Source organism: Theobroma umbraticum, unplaced genomic scaffold, assembly GCF_002168275.2.
Source record: "Theobroma umbraticum cultivar Fairchild unplaced genomic scaffold, ASM216827v3 scaffold_95.0, whole genome shotgun sequence".
Taxonomy (NCBI): domain Eukaryota; kingdom Viridiplantae; phylum Streptophyta; class Magnoliopsida; order Malvales; family Malvaceae; genus Theobroma; species Theobroma umbraticum.
In genome coordinates this window covers 10849867-10868057 of record NW_018397257.1, presented here as the reverse complement: position 1 = coordinate 10868057, position 18191 = coordinate 10849867, and the positions used below count along the sequence as shown (strand labels likewise).

At 36.1% G+C, this 18191-nt stretch overlaps 4 protein-coding genes across 9 annotated transcripts in view; 2 read left to right on the top strand and 2 right to left on the bottom strand.

Moving 5' to 3' along the window:
- LOC110413050 (putative peptide/nitrate transporter At3g43790) overlaps positions 1-2134 on the bottom strand; it is a gene marked incomplete at its 3' end in the record, with an annotated part of 4167 nt that extends 2033 nt beyond the window's left edge. Inside the window, exons 1-8 of the mRNA XM_021423773.2 lie at positions 1865-2134; positions 1385-1654; positions 978-1018; positions 748-808; positions 541-643; positions 325-427; positions 123-176; positions 1-38 (exon numbers count right to left, since the gene is read on the bottom strand). The exon at positions 1-38 is cut by the window's left edge and continues 25 nt beyond it. Coding sequence (XP_021279448.1) covers positions 1-38; positions 123-176; positions 325-427; positions 541-643; positions 748-808; positions 978-1018; positions 1385-1532 — 548 coding nt within the window. The remainder of the gene's footprint in view (positions 39-122; positions 177-324; positions 428-540; positions 644-747; positions 809-977; positions 1019-1384; positions 1655-1864) is intronic.
- Positions 2135-2273: 139 nt separating this feature from the next.
- On the bottom strand, positions 2274-5396 carry LOC110413021 (ABSCISIC ACID-INSENSITIVE 5-like protein 2). Its single transcript, XM_021423728.2, has 4 exons — positions 5183-5396; positions 3828-4504; positions 3661-3732; positions 2274-2759 (listed from the first exon to the last, which is right to left on the bottom strand). Exons 2-4 carry the CDS (start codon positions 4476-4478, stop codon positions 2682-2684), a joined length of 801 nt encoding a protein of 266 aa, XP_021279403.1. The 5' UTR covers positions 4479-4504; positions 5183-5396; the 3' UTR covers positions 2274-2681.
- Positions 5397-6760: 1364 nt separating this feature from the next.
- LOC110413019 (UBP1-associated protein 2B-like) lies at positions 6761-10706 on the top strand. 6 transcript variants are annotated; one of them, XM_021423721.1, is made up of 2 exons: positions 6761-8363; positions 10145-10706. In XM_021423721.1, the coding sequence occupies exon 1, from the start codon at positions 6849-6851 to the stop codon at positions 8349-8351; it is 1503 nt and encodes a 500-aa protein (XP_021279396.1). In that variant the 5' UTR covers positions 6761-6848; the 3' UTR covers positions 8352-8363; positions 10145-10706. The 6 variants fall into 6 exon arrangements, with proteins under 6 accessions (XP_021279396.1, XP_021279397.1, XP_021279394.1 ...); XM_021423722.2 differs by having other exon boundaries at positions 6761-8351; positions 10145-10705; XM_021423719.2 differs by lacking the exon at positions 10145-10706 and adding an exon at positions 9208-9566 and having other exon boundaries at positions 6761-8351.
- Positions 10707-11753: 1047 nt separating this feature from the next.
- Positions 11754-18160, top strand: LARP1A (LA RNA-binding protein). The gene is made up of 12 exons (XM_021423772.2): positions 11754-12279; positions 13059-13614; positions 13837-13996; positions 14571-14661; positions 14851-14922; positions 15495-15777; positions 15856-16039; positions 16186-16255; positions 16919-17023; positions 17143-17483; positions 17689-17832; positions 18064-18160. The coding sequence occupies exons 1-12, from the start codon at positions 12076-12078 to the stop codon at positions 18158-18160; spliced, it is 2307 nt and encodes a 768-aa protein (XP_021279447.1). The 5' UTR covers positions 11754-12075.
- Positions 18161-18191: the final 31 nt, after the last annotated feature.

Here is an 18191-nt window from a genome sequence, read left to right as displayed (position 1 = left end):
GGGCCAATAATCAGTCCTATGCCTCGTGATGTACTAACCTGAAATGCAACGTTTAATATGAAGATAGTACTCCAGATGATGCACCAAGAACCCATAATAGACTACTAAATTGTTCATCTTACAACTGAAAGTGCCAAAGCCCGATACTCTTCTCTACACACTTCAGAAGCGTATGCCTGGAAAATACATCGAAGAAGGTGGTAAAACTAAAAAGTAGTTCAAAAGTTGAACTATTAGCACTCTTGAATAAAGCAATATTTATGAAATGCTTATATTTTGTAATTGATATATATGTATCCAAATTTACATACTCAGAGTACATACCCTTATTGTGCCAAGCAGACTATTGAAGCACCCAAGAAGAAATCTCATAGACAGTGCCATCCAGAAGCTCGTGCTAAGGCCAAAAAGAGTGTTGAATACAACCCTGAAACCCAAAACTTATGATGATACAATTACCAATAACAACATACCTTGCCAAATGACTTCATTTTCTTAATCATAATAAGTTAGCAAGGGAGTGAATGAGAAAATTCTGACACTGAAAATGTCCCCATCAAAATTATAGGTTTACGGCCATATCGATCAGCCACCACTCCCCAGAAAAGAGATGTCAAAGCTCTTCCAACCATAAAGGAAGATCCTAGGAGGAACAAAAGATTACTGGAATTTATACTAGTTCATTCTGAACCCTAAATTTAATAGAATACAAAAGCTACTGAACATTAGTGACAGATATTATATTACCAACAAATCCTGCATAAAAACCAATGTCTTCCTCTCTTTTTGCAATGTGAAAGTCTCTGATCTGACAAAAAAAGGCATATACAATCATATAAAATGACATTATTAGTCTGCATACCAGAATCATCAATTCTACAAACTAACAGCAAAAACTATTTCCTCTGCCTTCAATAATAATAAGAGGTAATAAAAGTCATAATATGTGATAGGTTTCTCAGAGGCAGATAACATACCATAAAGTAAAGAAAAGGGAATAGTGATGATGTTTGCAAAGCTGAAACATGTAAAACAACAATAAGATACGGCTGTTAAAACACAATTTAAACTTTAAAGAGACAGCAAACTATCAGGAAAAGGAAAATCATAGAAATTCCTTTTCTACAAACAACATAACTCCATTAAATAGTTATGTGAAAAGGGTGAATGTAGTCCGTCCAAAGAGGAGTCCAAGATACTAGTATTCCTCCACAAAGCAACCATAAATTGATCAAAACACAGCAAGTATTGGAGAGCTAAAAAGATTTGATTATTACCATCCAATGGCAACCCAAGAGCAAATATCATTAACGGATGCCAAAAAACTCAACCTTTTTCCTTTTTTTTTTTTAATACAGTTTATAGATAGTTATGAAGGACTGACCAGCACAGAGAGAGACAATCCAGATAAAAGACAAGTTCTTGTACGGGACCCCTGTTTGTTCTTGTTTGAGACGATCCATCTTACAACCTGGGCAGTTTTCATAGTACTTCACTTCCCTCTCCAACAATGAAGCTGTGTTCTCCTCCATTTTGCAGAACAAAGAAAAAGCAAAGCTGTTATCTTCTGCCCGCTGGGTCCAAAATTTAAACAACTCCTCATAACTTTTTGGAGCAAGGCTTTTCAAGGTGGAGCTACTTTATCCTCTACTTCCTGATACGGGAATCCAGTGTGAGTAAGAAAGCTTGTTCGGTTGATCTTACATATTCAAAATGAGATGTCTCTATTGATTGAAATGATTGGCTTTGTGCTAAATTTGAAGTATAGTCTAGACGCACATGCAGATGATTGTAGCTCTCAAGTTACGTAACTTGATCAAAGAAGAGAGGTAAAGACAAAAAAACACATGAAACATGCCGATACCTTCAGATTTTGGTGCCTATATGTTCTGTCGTTTAGAAAAACGTCATGCAATTTTCTGCTCCAAAACCCATACAATTGACTTGGTGACTTCTTTTCGGACAAAGATTTTTCCTGGGCAGTTGGAAGTGAACCTCACATATTAAGCTTTTTTACTGTGAACAGATAAATTCTTCCTTTTTATCGCAAGTTCTTCATTTTCGCTTTCAAGATTAGAAAATTTTATGTGTCACGGATCTTAACTGAAGATGGTTAAGTCTATAAGCAGTAGATATATGCAGTAAATGTAGGTAAATTTGTACCCAATGAAGTGTGACAAATTGTGGCAAGAACCATTAATAATTAAAATTTATAGCTTGAAAAGAATATAAATGTGAGGGAGTATGAGACTGGAAAACCTGCAAAGATCACATTTCATGCGAAAAAGTAACCATGGATAATGATATAGCACTGATTGTGCTAACTGTTTGATAGTAACTCAAGGACATTCAATATATTTTCACTAGTTCATCACAACCTTCAACTGCACAATGCCAACTCTTTCTACTTTTATATTTGATCCCCTTGTTTCTTGCTAACATGAAAGGGAGAAATTAAGCTAATCAGCACAAATTCAGTTTGTCTTTCAGTAAAATAAAGAGAGCCTAACTTATAAACATGGCAGTTTCTGGAAGCAGTTGAATACCAACATACTATAACTTATAAATGTACAAAACACCAAACCCTTGGATGAATTCCCAAAGCAGCTCCATTGACAAACCAAGAGGATAGCCCTAACATTTACCGCAACTACAAAACTCTCAACACTGGAAGACACGTGTCAGAAAGAGGCTGAGCTCGTTCTTCTAAGCTGATACTTAGGAACGGGTGTTTCACAATGAAAAATTTTCTCAAATTTCTGCAATAAGTGTTCAAAAGAATACATAGTCAGATAGAACAAGCTCTGAGAAATAAAACCATTGAATGTATAGCTTCAGTTCTGGCACTTCTTGTGCAATCAATTGAATGCAACAAACTTGTAGAAATCAAACCTAGTAAGAAAATAGCATCACCAGGATGAACAGTCAGTTCTTCGAAATTCTTATCCATCAACCTTTCGTATGTGATGATATGTATTTTTGTTCATCCATATGTTATTCTAATAGTCTTGAATTCTTGATCCAAATTATATAAACTAACGACTCAACATAATGGGCCAGAATAAGACCACATATTGATTAGGGTACACAGCCATAACTGGCACAATTGCAAGCTTCCTATCAGTATATATCAAACAGAACAAAAAATGGATTAAATTTTACGTATAACTACTACCAAAATCAGTAGATGGCTGCATCTCAGAATGTATCTTAAATAATTCTAAAGGACAAGCTGCTTATATTCTATTTATCACCCTGAATTTGTTACAACTTACTCTAATTTTCTTATGAGTAGCAATCCCATCAAGGTTGATTGGACTAAACTCAAAACCAAGTAACTTTGACAGTTTTCTGTTATCAGATCTCATTACTTATGAAGGATCATCTTTCTGATCTCCTTTTGGCAGTCTCATCCAAGTCCCCTAGTCATGTCAAGGGCCAGTATTTCAAATCTTCTGATATGGTAAGAATGATGAATAATGGCACATCATTATAAATTTTCTAGAAAGTCAAACCTCACTCCAGTCTCCATTTGCTTTGAGTAGATGGTTTTGTATGGTTATCTATTTAAACAACATTAAATGCACATATTAAAATCTTTGAGACACGTTTCAGGGTGCCGATGTCAAGCCACATAGCAATGTGGATCAAAGATTCTACCTTCTCTTCCTTAAGCTTTATATTTTCCTCTTCCAATCGTGAAACCTTGGTCACCAGCTCATTATGGTAAGCCTGCGCAAAACCACAAGACCAGGGGAAAGCATAAAATGAAAAGGAAAAAATAGTTTAGAGACAGTAAATTAACCAAAAACATGTTAAAGGCTTGCCTGCTTTCTGGCTCGTGAGCGTGCAGCAGATTCCCTATTCTTGATCTTTCTCCTCAACCTCCTCTCAATGGTCTTCTCAAGTGCATCTTGGCTATCCCTTTTCCGCCCTTTCATACTTGTGTCTGATAATGTGCCAAGTGACGGCGTAGGTGACAATCCAATTTGCGGCAGAAAACTTTTTGGGGTGCTATCCAATTCCATTGTAGCACCTAAAGATGCGTCAGCAACAAAAAGCCCTGCTTGTACCAAAAAATCCTCCAATGTCGTTTCACCAAGTGTTGGTTCTCTTTCCTGACCCTTCATCTCCTCACCGAACCTCTTCCTCTGCCCTTGTTGTATCTCGTTCCACACTTGATCAACTGTCTTCCCACTGAAAGCTCTAGCCAAGGTTAGGCTAGCCTGACGTTGGAGAGAAGATGATGATGAGGTACTCTCAGTATCTATCCGTAAGGGCTGATTTGATTCGGTAGTCCATACATTATTAAGAAGCTCATCAAGGTTCATGCTACCTAGGGGCTTTCCCAACATCCCTAGTTGGTTTTCAACTTCATTTAGAGTGAGACTATACCATGAATTCTGTCTCACCAACGGAGACGGCTGTAAATGAGACTGCTGGCCACTGCTTTGGGATCCCATTGTTTGAATCCCCATTCAAAACAATTCTCACCCTCAAAACCCTATCAATACATATTGCAAACCCAAAATCACCAAAAAGAAAAAAAAATTACTATAAACCATACTATACAATTCCACTAACTAACAAAAGTAATTCTCTTTTTTTTTCTTCCCTTTCTGCAGCAAAATTCAATGTAATTTGTGATCTCCTAATCTAAACCAAAAACAAAGAGAGATAGAGAAAAAGCATAAACTTTTCTAAACTAATGTGAAAATTCAACACTACCCAAACCTTGCCTACAATCAAAATCCCTAAAAACTCTAAAAAAATTAGATTAATTCCCAACATAAAAAAAGTAAAAAAAAAAAAAAGAAACAAGCAATATAATCAAGTTTGCCCTCCCCCCCCCCCCCTTTTTTTTTTTTCCATTTTCCCACCATTTACCAAAAAAAAAAAAAGCCATCTTTCTTATTAAAATTTCTCTCTTTTTTTACCTGTTTAACCCTTGTTTCCTTTCAGAACTTAATCCTGGGAGAGAGCAACAAAATTCCCAGCAAAAAATAAAACCAAAATCGTGCTTACCAAAAGCATTTTACAGCTTTTTTAATTAACAAAGAACAAAATTTTAAATTGATAAATTAAAGAAATAATAATTATACCAGCCAAATTAACTGTTAATTTAAACTTTTGACTAATTAAAATTCAAAAAAATAAATACAAACGAAATTTTTTGTATTACCTGGAAATTCTGATCTTGGATCGAGACTTAACAGATTTTTTTTTTTTTGCTAACCTGTTGTTACGTCAAAACTCCACGTATTACGTTGAATTTAAGTGCGATTGTGCACGGCACGAGTGGATTTTTAATCGGAGCCCCGAATGATTTCAGTTATCTGGGGAATCGACTCTGGAGGCTTTGACATCTTCGGATTTTCTCAGGCCCGTATTTTGCTGATTTGTAATGGGTGGGCCCAGTAAAAAGAACCGAGTTCGTGATGTCTTGACAATGGTTGGCCAATAAGAAACTGCCATGTGCTCAAATGACGTGTTAGCTTTTCTGGGCTTCACCAATCACCATCATGCAATCACGTCGTCCACCTCTTCGCGGTTGGACTGGTTGGTCCTTTCTCTTCGACGTCGTTTTAGAATTGAATAAATGTTTATTATAAAGGGTGGTCAATTTAGTTGAGTTAATACTCATTACAATTTTGATTATTGAAACTTAAAAAATTCATCGATTTTGAATTTTTAAATTTGATTAGTTACTTTAATCTGCTTTATTTAATTTAATATCATCGAGATGATGAAATTCAAGTTCGAGTTTTGATTATAAAATTACGTATTATATATAATACCTACCCAAATTCAATTTATTTATTTGTTCATAATTCAATTTTATCTTATTGATAAATAATAGATTTTGAATATATTCTCGAATTCAAATTCAATTAACTTGCAAGTATAATTCATTTATACTTCATTAAATTGTGATTTTATCAAAATCTTAATATGACATTCCTCTTTCGATCCAATCTCTATATTATTTGTTTTTTGAATTTAATCATCATAATTAAGCACGTGGATTAAAACTTTCTCACATGAATCACATTTCTTAACCCATATCCTCAACTTCGCATTTATTAAAATCTAAAATTAACACTTTTGCCACATCCAATTATGATTTATTTATCTCACATATACATATAAAAATATTTTCTAAGTATATATGAGGAAATTTAATAAAAGAGATTGAAGAAGGAATTTAAATCTTCGATCTTATTCCTTTAAATAACGAAAAACAATGGTTAGATTAAATCATAATGTTTACATGCCAATATTTGAAACATTTAAAATTAAATGACTCAGTTTTTAGGGAAAAAGAAAAGAAAATTAAATAATTTTTAAAAAAATTAAGAGGTATTGGTGGCTTGATATACCTATTTATGGACATGAAATGTGGATCCATTACAATGTTAAATAGAAAAAACTCATAATAAAAACTATTATAAATAGTAAAACAAATAATTTATTTACACCTATTATTAACCATTATTAATACAAAACTCCAAATTATTTGTCTTATTTTTTTTAAATTAAAAATTTTTAAAAAGAAAATGCACATAATGTTAAAATAAAAAATAATAGTTTAAAAAAAGTGACCCATTCAAAAAAGAAATAATTCAAAAGAAAAATAAATATTTAAAACGGGCTTAAAGAAAAAGAGCCGGGCCCAGTTTTCTTGTTGGACCAAAAACTATGGGCCCAGATCCTACCCTACTGAATAAGAAACCAATCAATAACGAGTCAGGTCAAGGGGGGATTGGTGAGCAGAAATCCTAGCTTCTCCCAAAAACAGAAGCCCCAAAAAACCCTAAATTTGTATCTTTCGAATCTGCATTTCCTCCATGGCGAAAAAGCGAAAGCAGCGATCTTCTGAGCCCGAGCCCACCCAAACGACGCCGGATCCTCAACCAATCCAAGAAGAAGAGCAACAGCAACAACCGGAATACGTAGCCGACGAAGATCCGAACGCTAAAGTAGAAGAAGAACAGCAGCTACAAGAAGTTGAAGAGGAAGTAGAAGAAGAAGTAGAAGAGGAAGTTGAAGAAGAGGAAGAGGAGGATGAGGAAGAAGAAGAGAACGAAGAAGACGATGACGAAGAAGCTGAAAACCAAACCCTAGTCGGTTCCTCCAACGCCGCTGTTCAAAATGGAGCACCCAAAGAAACGAGTCAAGAGGAGGAGTTGGACGACGAGCCGTTCGAGAAACTTCTAGAACCATTTGGGAAAGATCAATTGATTACCCTTATTAAGAAAGCGGTCGAGAAGCACCCGGAATTCATGTCGTCGGTTCGGGAGTTCGCGGATGCGGACCCAGCTCATCGGAAGATATTCGTTCATGGGCTCAGTTGGGATACCACTGCTGAAACCCTCACCGCCGAGTTTATTAAATATGGGGAAATCGAAGAATGTAAAGCGGTTACTGATAGGGTTTCTGGGAAATCCAAAGGTTACGCGTTTATTCTATTTAAGCATCGGAGTGGGGCACGCCGGGCTTTGAAACAACCCCAGAAGAAGATTGGGAATAGAACCACTTCTTGCCAGTTGGCTTCGCAGGGACCAGTTCCAGCACCGCCTCCCTCTGCTCCACCGGTTTCTGAGTATACTCAAAGGAAAATTTTTGTTAGTAATGTGTCAGCTGAAGTGGACCCGGAGAAGTTGCTTGAGTATTTTAGACAGTACGGAGAAATTGAGGAAGGTCCGCTGGGGCTTGATAAGCAGACAGGGAAACCTAAAGGGTTTGCTCTTTTTGTATACAGGTCGATTGAGAGTTCCAGAAGGGCCTTAGAGGAGCCTCATAAGAATTTTGAAGGTCATGTTTTGCATTGCCAAAAGGCTATAGATGGGCCGAAGCCAAATAAAGGTGGTTATGGAGGAAGTGGTTCTGGTGGGCATCATCAGTACCAGCAGCATCAGCAAGGACAACATCAGATGCAGCCTCATTACCATCATGCTAAGAAGGGAAAGTATTCGACTGGTGGATCAGATACTGGGCATTTGATGGCTCCATCTGGGCCTGCTGCAGTGGGGTTCAACCCTGGAGTTGCTGCTGCTGGGTTTAACGCTGGGGTGGCTGCTGCTGCACCGGCTTTGAACCCGGCACTTGGACAGGCATTGACTGCATTGCTTGCTACTCAGGGAGCCGGTTTGGGGCTTGGTAATCTGCTTGGCGGGCTTAGTGGGGCGCCTGTGAACCAGGGAGCACCTGCTGCAGGGTATGGGAATCAGGTTGCAGGTGGCTATGGAAGCCAGATGGGAGTGCAGGGTGGGTATCAGAACCCGCAGATGGGGCAGGGCGGTGCTGGTAGGACTCAGCCTGGTGGCGGTGCACCTTACATGGGGCACTAGGTAAGCCCTAAGGTATACTGGATATAATATTTTTTGTTGGCTATTTTATCATTTATTTACTCTATGTTTATTATTATTATTATTATTTTGTGATCTTTATGCATATATGTGATAATAGACTACCAAATGAGAAGTCAGATCTAATTGAGTGACATGTGGTGCTGCATTCTGCTAAACATCATTGCACACTGAGTGAGGTGGGTAGCGCTAGGGTTACGTTTGGTTATTGCGAAGTTGAAAAAGAATTGTACAACATGAGTAGTATAAGTTTGCTTTTCATTTCTGAAGCGCATGGCCATTTGTTGTCTAAGAGTCAACCGGATGTAATTGTTGTCTGTAGATGACTTATATTTTCCCCACGGGGACTTCTGCTATATTTTTCTTGCTATTGGTTGATATTCATCTGCAGTGTAATCAAAAGACAATAGTTCTTAGTATGTTTTAAGTTAATTTTTTAATACTAGTTTTTCAAACAAAGTTTTGTTGTTTGAGAAAGACGGTGGATATTACGGAGTCTTAGCTTATCAACTTTTTCTAGATAGAAAGTCTTATTATAAAAATTTATAATTTATTTATATTTCTTTAAAATTTATCCATATTTTTAGTTGCCTCCTTTCTAAAATTATTATGAAACATTCCTCATAGTTTTATCTCACTTTATGTTGTTTATTGAACTTCGTTTTGTATTCTTTCATTGCCATACATCAAATTTTAGTTGGTTAAGCTATGTTACCATAAAATCTTATTTTGGTTTTGCCAAAGGTATGAAATTACAGTTTATCCTTCTCATGTATCTTTTTTATAAATCTTTTGTTTTTGAAACTTGTGTTTTTATGCTTTATTATTCATTGTGCAGATTCTCTCATAGATGCATCAATCATTTTGTTTTCGACTCTGGTGATTCTGAAGTTCCAGGCACTCATGCAAATGTGGTCTTTAAGTTTGTAACCAAAAGTTGTTACTGTTTGCCTACTATAAAGATCAGAAATCTCAAACCTGTATTTTCATTTCTATTTTAGTAGTCTTTCCCCTTCATGTGTTTTCAAAATGGTGTACTATTTGGGCTCGATGATTTGTTTCTTGAAAAGTGTTGGGGAACAGGTAGAATTTCCAGGCAGAGGACACAATGCCTTTTCAGGTTTTCAAGTGTGTTACTCAAACAATGCCTTTTCGTACTTTTTTCTTAAATTAATTGATGCACTTATTTTATGGTGACTCTATTTCTTATGTGAATCAGAATGTTCTTAATTTAGTTTTATGCGAGACAGAAAACTCTTTTTTTTTTTTGGGTATTGTTACATTTTCTTGATTTCTTGTGGTTTGGTGAACTATTTTTACTTTTATCATAAATTGCCTAGAATCTCACTCTGCTTGTAAAGTGTCCTTCCAGTTTAACGTCATTTAGATTGCTGTGTCCATTACTTTGATGACAGCACTGTAGCACTTAAAGATTATGAAGTCGTTAACTGCAATATTGGATGAGATGAGATTTCAAACTGCAGGTACAATGGCTACATAGTCCCGACTGCCGATTTCATGCTTAATGTATTCCTAACAGGAGCACCTCCAGCTCCTATCAACCCTCCAACCCCCACCCCTCCCTCATCCCCTGTAATTCTCTCATTGGTTAATAACCTTTGCATTAGGAAAGGAACAAATGGAGTTGTTGGTGTTCTTTCTGTCAATGATTTGTGAAATGGTTTCTTTGTCACTGAAGACAATTTTTGTTCATGTAGCAAGTTTTGAAACTGTGATTTGTGACCCTAAGTGGAATCAGTTACCTTAATGTTTAGGTTCCCGCCAGATTGTGTTGTTTCTGAGATCTGACATGGAAGGGCCAAGAAATAGCAAAAATATGGGGAAGTAACTTGTCAAGCCTTATTGACAATATACGCCCAACATGTCTGGAAAGAGGAAGCTGCTCCCTCATGGGGCTAGAATTTGTTGCTAGGTGGGTTGATGGGGGCAGGCAAAGTATCTATTTCCCCAGAGCTATGAAGCTGGTCTTGGGTGCTCCTGTCTGAACTTCACTGAGTGCCTGCCTGCCTGCCTGCCTTGATCTGAAAATTGGAGCCTTTGATTGATGCTGTCGTGTTGATATTCAGGCCTTTGTGCATGTAACGTGAAAATCCTGAAGGATCAATTGATTTAAAGGATGTCCATGTATCCTATAGGTTGCTCTCCAAGCTCTTATAGTTATGGCAATATATATATAACAAGAAAATTTTAAATGTTGAGATGTTTTTCCAATGGAGAAAAAAAGAAGAAGCAAAATTCGTAATTACATTAATCTGTTTGGAGAAAGAAAATAAAACAATGAAAAAATGTATAAACAATGGGATTTTTACTTGCTAGCTGTTATTATCATGTAACTTAAATTATTCTATTTATTTTAAGTTGGGGGCATATTTGGTTTGTAATTATTAGGAAGGGTTTTTTAAAATTTCTTATATTTTCAAGAATATAGCTTGTTGAACATAAGAATGTCTTTCTATTAATTAAATTGTGAATAAAAGGACTCATATTTTAATGTCAACTAGGGATTCCAATTAGTAAGGTCTTTATTATCTTTTAAATATATGAATTTGAATCTTATTATTGGAGAGGGTATGGGATTAAATATCTGAATTATTAATCGAATATTTTAAACGCTATATGTTTAATCTTGTACCCATTAAATATTTGATTAAATAAATTTAAAATAAATTTGTATATATTATTAATAAAAATGAAATTAATAAATTAAAATTAATTCATAAAAAATAAATTAAAGATTGAAATTATATTTAGAATAATTAATAAATTTAATATGTATTATATTAATTAAAAAATTATAAATAAAAAATAATATATAAAATTAAAATTTAATATTAAAAATTATTATTTATATCTATGTTCAGATAATTATTATTTTAAAATCACTACACAAATCCGTGTGCAAGCAATAGTTTTATTATTCAAACTTGATCATAAGGTATTATATAATCTTACTTAATTAGGTAGGATAATGCAAGACATCTATTAACTTCTCTTAATATCATTTAATGATTTTTTATTTAGTATTTAGTGGAAAAATAAAAAATAAAACATACAAGAAATCTTATTTTAAAATTTGGGCCACATTTAAATATGTATAGGCTTATTATAACAAAGTGGGTACGGCCCGACTCAAAAACTCGTAATCTAGGGTTTTTGACGTGACAGATCCAACTCACAAACCCACCCTTGAAAACCACTCTTTCCAATCCCCTAGTTTTCATACTTCCACGCCGACACCCACTTTTTTCCCGCGTTGATTACGCATTTATTGATGTACAGTTACACTGTTACTAACCTGGGGATAGCAGAACTCTTGGCTGACGATAGTACTTTCTCTCTCCCTTGATATAAAAGAAGCAAAACTAACGCAGACAGGCACGCCTTTGCGCTGGCTTTAGCCCTTAGTACACACTTTTGCAAACTTTGTTGGCCTTCTGTCTGCAACTGTCAATCTTTCTCAAACTTCCACGACACTCTCTCACCATTCCACTTCACTCCTAAAACCCACTAAAAACCTTAATCTAGAAAACCCAACTTCGTTTAGTAAATAAAAGAGTTCCTTTCATTCTTGCCGGGAATTGAAGTTTGGGGTGATTTTTGAACTGGGTTTTGGTTCTGCTCATCTGGGTTGTGTTCGCTTTGTTGGAATTTTTGGTGGCTAGCTGCTGGTGGGTGGTGGGGGATTATGGTGATGGCTGAGAATGAGGCAGGGGATGATCAAAAGGAGGTGAAGTCACCATGGAAGACTCCGGTGATTGATGGGGAGAAAGCGGCTGATGCTTCTGTTATGGGGACACAATCTTGGCCAGACCTTGGTGGGACCCAACAAACAACCGACAATCCTGAGGTTTCTGCTGATGGGTCTGCTCCAGCTCCGTCAGTAGAGCAGGTTAGTCATTGCTTTTTTTTCTTTTATTTTTTGTTACTGTGTTTTCCTTTAATTGGTGATCAAACACTTTTATGAGCTGAAATTTGGATAAATTTAAGAACGTTTAGGTGTAATTTGAGTTGTTTTTGGTATGTTAAGTGCAACAAATTGTAATCATTAGTTGTAATGTGGTTTTGCTAAAAATCATTTCAAATGGACAAGTTGTCTTTTTTACATATAAATTTGATTTGAATATCATAGTTGTTTATCTCACAAGCGATGGCTTCATATCCCAGAATAATATGTTGAGAACCAATGGTCTGTTACCTTTCTGGTTTCTTAAATCACTTTTGATCATTTTGTATCGATTGAAAATCTTTGGGAGAGTACTAAGCTATATTGACTAATGACTACTCTTTCATGGCCTTCCTCCTCTTTCCCTCCCCTTCCTACACATGCTAAAAAGATGATTGTAGAAGTTGTTTTCAAATAACAGGAAGAATTGAAATAAAATCTTGGATGAAAGATTTTAATGTACCTTTATGGAATATAAATTTCTCTCTGATGAAATCCCTGCATCATTTGGCCATCTATGACTCTCAGTCAGTCTGGTTGTCTGTGTTTGCTCTTCATTCACGTGCTGTTTCCCATGTGTTTGGAATATTAAGTGGGGGCTTGATTCATGTGGTTGTTAGCAATATACTTTTCCATTCTTTATTTTATCCACTTAATTAAGAAAGAAGAAAAAATGAATAAATTGTTATCTCAGTGTAGTACTTTCCATTTTTTGGATCTTCCAGGGAGCTACTGGGCAGCAGAAATCAAATGGGTCTGGAAACACCAATGCATCTCATAAACATTCATCTGCACGTCATCAGAAGTCAGGCTCTAAGCGCAACCCTAATGCCACGCCTCGTTTTCCTGTACCCTTACCTTATTATCAACCTCCAATTCCACCTGTTTTTCATGCTATGGTACCTCCACCGCACATTGCAGTTTCTGGGTATGCTTACCAGCCTGTCCCTGGACCTTTTCCTGGTATTGAACCTCAGTTGGTAAACTCTGGATCTGAGACAACAATGCAAGCCTTTGGTCCTCCACTTCAAGGTATTGATCCTGGAAGAAATATGCAGCCTCCTCCGCGAGGAGATCCCAATGCATATCCTGCCAACTTCTCTAATAGAAGACCCAACATGCAAGAACCTGGTGGCCATTTGAATCCTGGCTGGAATCATCAACGGGCATTTAATCCTAGAGAAACCATTCCTATGCAGCAGGGTGTCGGACCGAGACCTTTTGTTAGACCTCCATTTTTTGGTCCAGCTCCAGGCTTCATGGTTGGTCCAAGTTTCCCCGGTAATAACTCATTCCCCATGCAAAGGTTTAAAGCACTAAAACATGTTTAATTACTTCTTACTTTGTTAAGCTTCTTTGCCAATTAATAATCATTGTCTACCAACAAGGCTTGCATTTCAGCCTCTCAGGTGATACTACTTTTTGTTTATCTTGAGCTCTTGATTTATATTATGCCTTTCATAAACTGAATTCTGTTTGAAATGACTTATGTCTACCATCCAGGAGCTGTATGCTATGTGCCTATTCCACCTCCAGGATCTATAAGGGGACCTCATCTTCCACGCATTGTTCCATATCCTATAAATCCAGGGACTGCCATGTACTCTCCAGAGACTGCTACTTTGAGGGCCAATATAGTGAAACAAATTGAGTATTATTTCAGGTAAGGAAGGACTCTCTCTGCTTCTTTTTATTTATTTAATAATTTTTTTGCCTGTATGGTTTATTTTTGTTTTCTTTGTGGTAGCTGGGTGCCAATGTCTAGAATTGTTGCTAAATTCTATCCCTTCCCAGCCATTATCGGTGTTGGCATTTTTGGGGATTTGGATTTATTGCTTTGCGGGTGCAAATGATTGATTCATGCCTTATGTGCATGTTTGCATTTCTGAGTCTGGTTGTGTACACGTGTTATTCATGGGGCCATTGAAGATCTAGGTGTCTTATCAAAGACTGATGGTGTGGTATCCACTTTAAAATTTTGTCAACCTATGATTTCATATTGATTGTCTTTTGCATGTCTTTGCGAGTTTTTGATATGGCAATCATATTTTTATGTTTTACGCGTAAGTTTCATGCACAACGTAACTGGCCCATTCATTGGGAGGCCAAAATTTGAAATTTTCATTGTTTACATTAATTGACTGCATAAATTTATTTGTTTTTCAATCATAGATAATGTGTGTGTATTTGTATTACTTGTTGACCCCTAAAAAATATTTTTTCATTTCTTTTTGCAGTGATGAAAATCTTCAAACTGATCATTACCTGATTTCCTTGATGGATGATCAAGGATGGGTTCCAATATCCGCAATTGCGGACTTTAAAAGGGTATGTTTAATACAATACTACTTCATGCCTATAGTAGTATAGCACAGGTTATATGCTGCTGTTGTATTTTTTGGGTTGTGGCATCATTAACTGATTGAACTAGATTTTCTATTGTGCCTTCCTTTTTCTGAAGCTTGAGAAGTATTAGTTTTTAAAGCTTTTGTGTGATTTAAACGTTTTGATTCACAGGTTAAGAGAATGAGTACAGACATACAATTTATCCTCGATGCACTGCTGAGTTCTAGTACTGTAGAAGTGCAGGTTAAACTTTTATCTCTCTTTTCATAATTTGATTTCTTACAGTAAGTATGCAAGCTGGAGTCAGGCCATATGTTAATTTGGAGCATAGAATTGATCTGTTATATCTTTTTCACATGATTGGCTTTAATTTACCATTTTACCAAATTCATAATAGTTTTGACCAAAATGTTTCATTTGAACAAGTTTCTTCTTTTCAATAAATTGAAAGATCATTATATGCTGTAAGTAAAACAATAACTTTTTCCTATGTATGGTGCCGTTGTGTAATCCATATTTTTGATACACTATCATAAATTGTTTTGTCAAAAAACAAATTTTAATGTTGTTGCTGAGGGGGCTATAATTATGAACTAATGATGGTGTTGATGCTTGTATTCATACCTGGAGGTTTTAAAGTTTGTGTTCTGACAAATGTATCAAATGAATTGAGGGGGCGGCTTTCTTTTGGTTTGGGGGCCAACTCCTGTTGACAATTTGTAATTGTTGTGGGGTACATTGGCAAGTAATAGTTCTTTGCTGATGCTATTCTTTGCTTCAGTGGCCTTGTCTTTACTTGGTAATTTATATTATAGGGTGACAAGATACGGAGACGTGATGAGTGGTCCAAGTGGATTCCAGCTAGTTCAAAGACATCATTGTCATCAGAAGCTCCGGCTACTCAATTTGTAGAGAATGTTACTGACTCTTGTGGGAATGGTGATATGAATGAAGATAATTCAAGGGACACCTCTGAAGAAAATCTTAAATTTCCATTGGATAGTGGGAGCTTGGAGCATGTATCACCTGAGGGCAATGCTGCAGAAGTAACACATAGAAATAACTGCAAACATGCAGATGTGCCTGTTCTACTAAACGGTGAGAAACAATCGTTTTCTGGTGGAAATGGTGACTTGAACAGGAAATTACTTGCTGATTTCCACATCAAATTGTCAGATGCAGATCAGTCACATGGAGTTGGGCCTGTGAGATTCACTGACCACAGAAGTGTAGAAATATCATCAGATGTAACAGTACAAAATGTTGCTGACCTGTCAAATGATTTTGCACACACATTTATGCTGGATGAAGAGCTAGAGCTTGAGCAAAAAACACTAAAGACTCTTTTAGCACTTAACAGGTACTAGATTGTTTTTGTGTTTAATTGGTGCAACATCTCATTTATTGTTGAGCCAGGGAGATTTCTAATTTCTGTATAAAGGCATATTTAAACAATTCTAGATGTTAATAATGTTCCCTTGAATATCTGAATGGCATTTTGTTCAGAATGGATGATGAAGATGATGAGATGGTTGTCAATGATCAAGATGTTCATAGACTTGTGATTGTGACCCAGGTAATGTGGTACTGCTTTGTATGAATTCTTTTTTGGCCTTTTTATTGTTATATTTAATGTTTAAAGAGTGGCTTATTGTAATACCCTCATTGGATCTTCCAAGTTTATGTATTTACTCAGCAATTGATGATAGTTGGCTTGATATCATGACATTTCAATAGTATCATATTGAGTTGTTTGACATCATGAGAGAATGATAAGAATGTCAAACTTTACATTGAAATCAATCCAGTTTAAGAAGAATATTTGTAGAAAAAAGTACCCCATGTAAATCAGTTTTTCACAGGCATTGCATTTATGAACATATACACAAATAATGCATTTTACGGAGTTGAGGCATTCTAAACTTGATTCAAGAAGGGCAATGTTTTTTCTCAAGTGCAAATTGAAAGATAACCTTTTTTTTCCCTTTCACGTCAGCAATGATTTATAATTTATAGACTTTAAGAGAGGACATTCTACTCTACTCCTCTCCTCTTGCATCTTCTTTCTCCCAATTTCTTTCAATTTTCTAATTCTTAATCGAGGCTGTTAAGTTCTCTCTCTGTTTGTAGGCTATGCCCATGAGCATGCGTTTTGTTTTGATCATGTTTTACTCATATTAAACAGTCCAATGTTCTTTCATCCTTTTGATGATCTGTGCACCTGCCTTCTGATGTGCAGAATAGTGGGACAGGTGACGGATCAAAAGCTGGTGCTAAAGATTCAAAGTCCATCTCCAGTGAGCTTGCTGCTGTGATAAATGATGGTCTTTACTTCTACGAACAGGTTGAGACACTAGCTTCCTTGTTTATTTTCCACACTTTGTATGGTACATATTTATAAATTTCTCCCTTTGGTGATTCTTTTCTGTAATCAAATTCTTTGAACATGACTGTTACAAGCAGGAGCTTAAAACTAAACGATTTAGTCGTAGAAAGAATAACTCTATTTATGAGAATAAAGATGGTTATCCAAGGTCTCCAAGGGGTGCATTAGGAGTATCAAATTTGAAGACAGGTGAAAATGTTGCTGGGAGCAGTGGTCTTGAAGAGTCTGGAGGAGCAAGTTCACGAAGGAAGCAAAATAAAGGTTTCGCCAAGCAACAGTCCTTCCATAAGCAGAGATTTTTCTCAAGTAACTTAAAGAATCATGGAACTAGTCGTAATTCAATTGCAATAATTTCAGAAAGTCCACCAAGTAATTCGGTCGGATATTTCTTTGGTTCTACTCCTCCTGATAGTCATGGGTTAGTTCTAAGTGACCATTTCTTCATTTTAAATATCATACTAACTGAAGTTCTTTTGACTTGCAATTTAGAAGTACTTTTTCTTGCCTTTGAGTGCAAGAATATAAGTTACGATAGGTTTCAAATATAAATGAAACCTAATTTGTTTGACTAGAGTCTAAGGTTTGCCTGCGCTAATGAATGTCTAAACTTCAATCTTTCACAGACATAGGCCGCCTTCAAAGTTGAGCTGTTCACCACATGGAACTCTTTCTAGCAGTCCACCAGTTGGTTCCTTGCCAAAGTCATTTCCACCTTTTCAGCATCCAAGTCATCAGCTGTTAGAAGAAAATGGTTTTAAGCAACAGAAGTAAGAGAATGGTGGAATTTTTTCTCTAATATATGTGTTTGTGTAATACTGTTTTGCACAGTTCCACGTATAATATCATGACTTTGTGAGACTTTTGTTGTATCAAAAAAAGACTTTTTCTTTGTGGTCTGTGCTTGAGCCTGTCTGGATGCACTTGTGCTTGCTCACATGGAGAGAGAGAAAGAGCACTTGTATAGCAAAGTTGGCTAACTCAGTTGTTGTTACATTCAGGTACCTAAAGTTTCACAAGCGCTGCCTGAGTGACAGGAAGAAGTTGGGAATTGGTTGCAGTGAGGTGGACTTCATATCTGAACTTCTAAGCTACTAATTAACTATTTTATATGCAATGAAAGAACAAG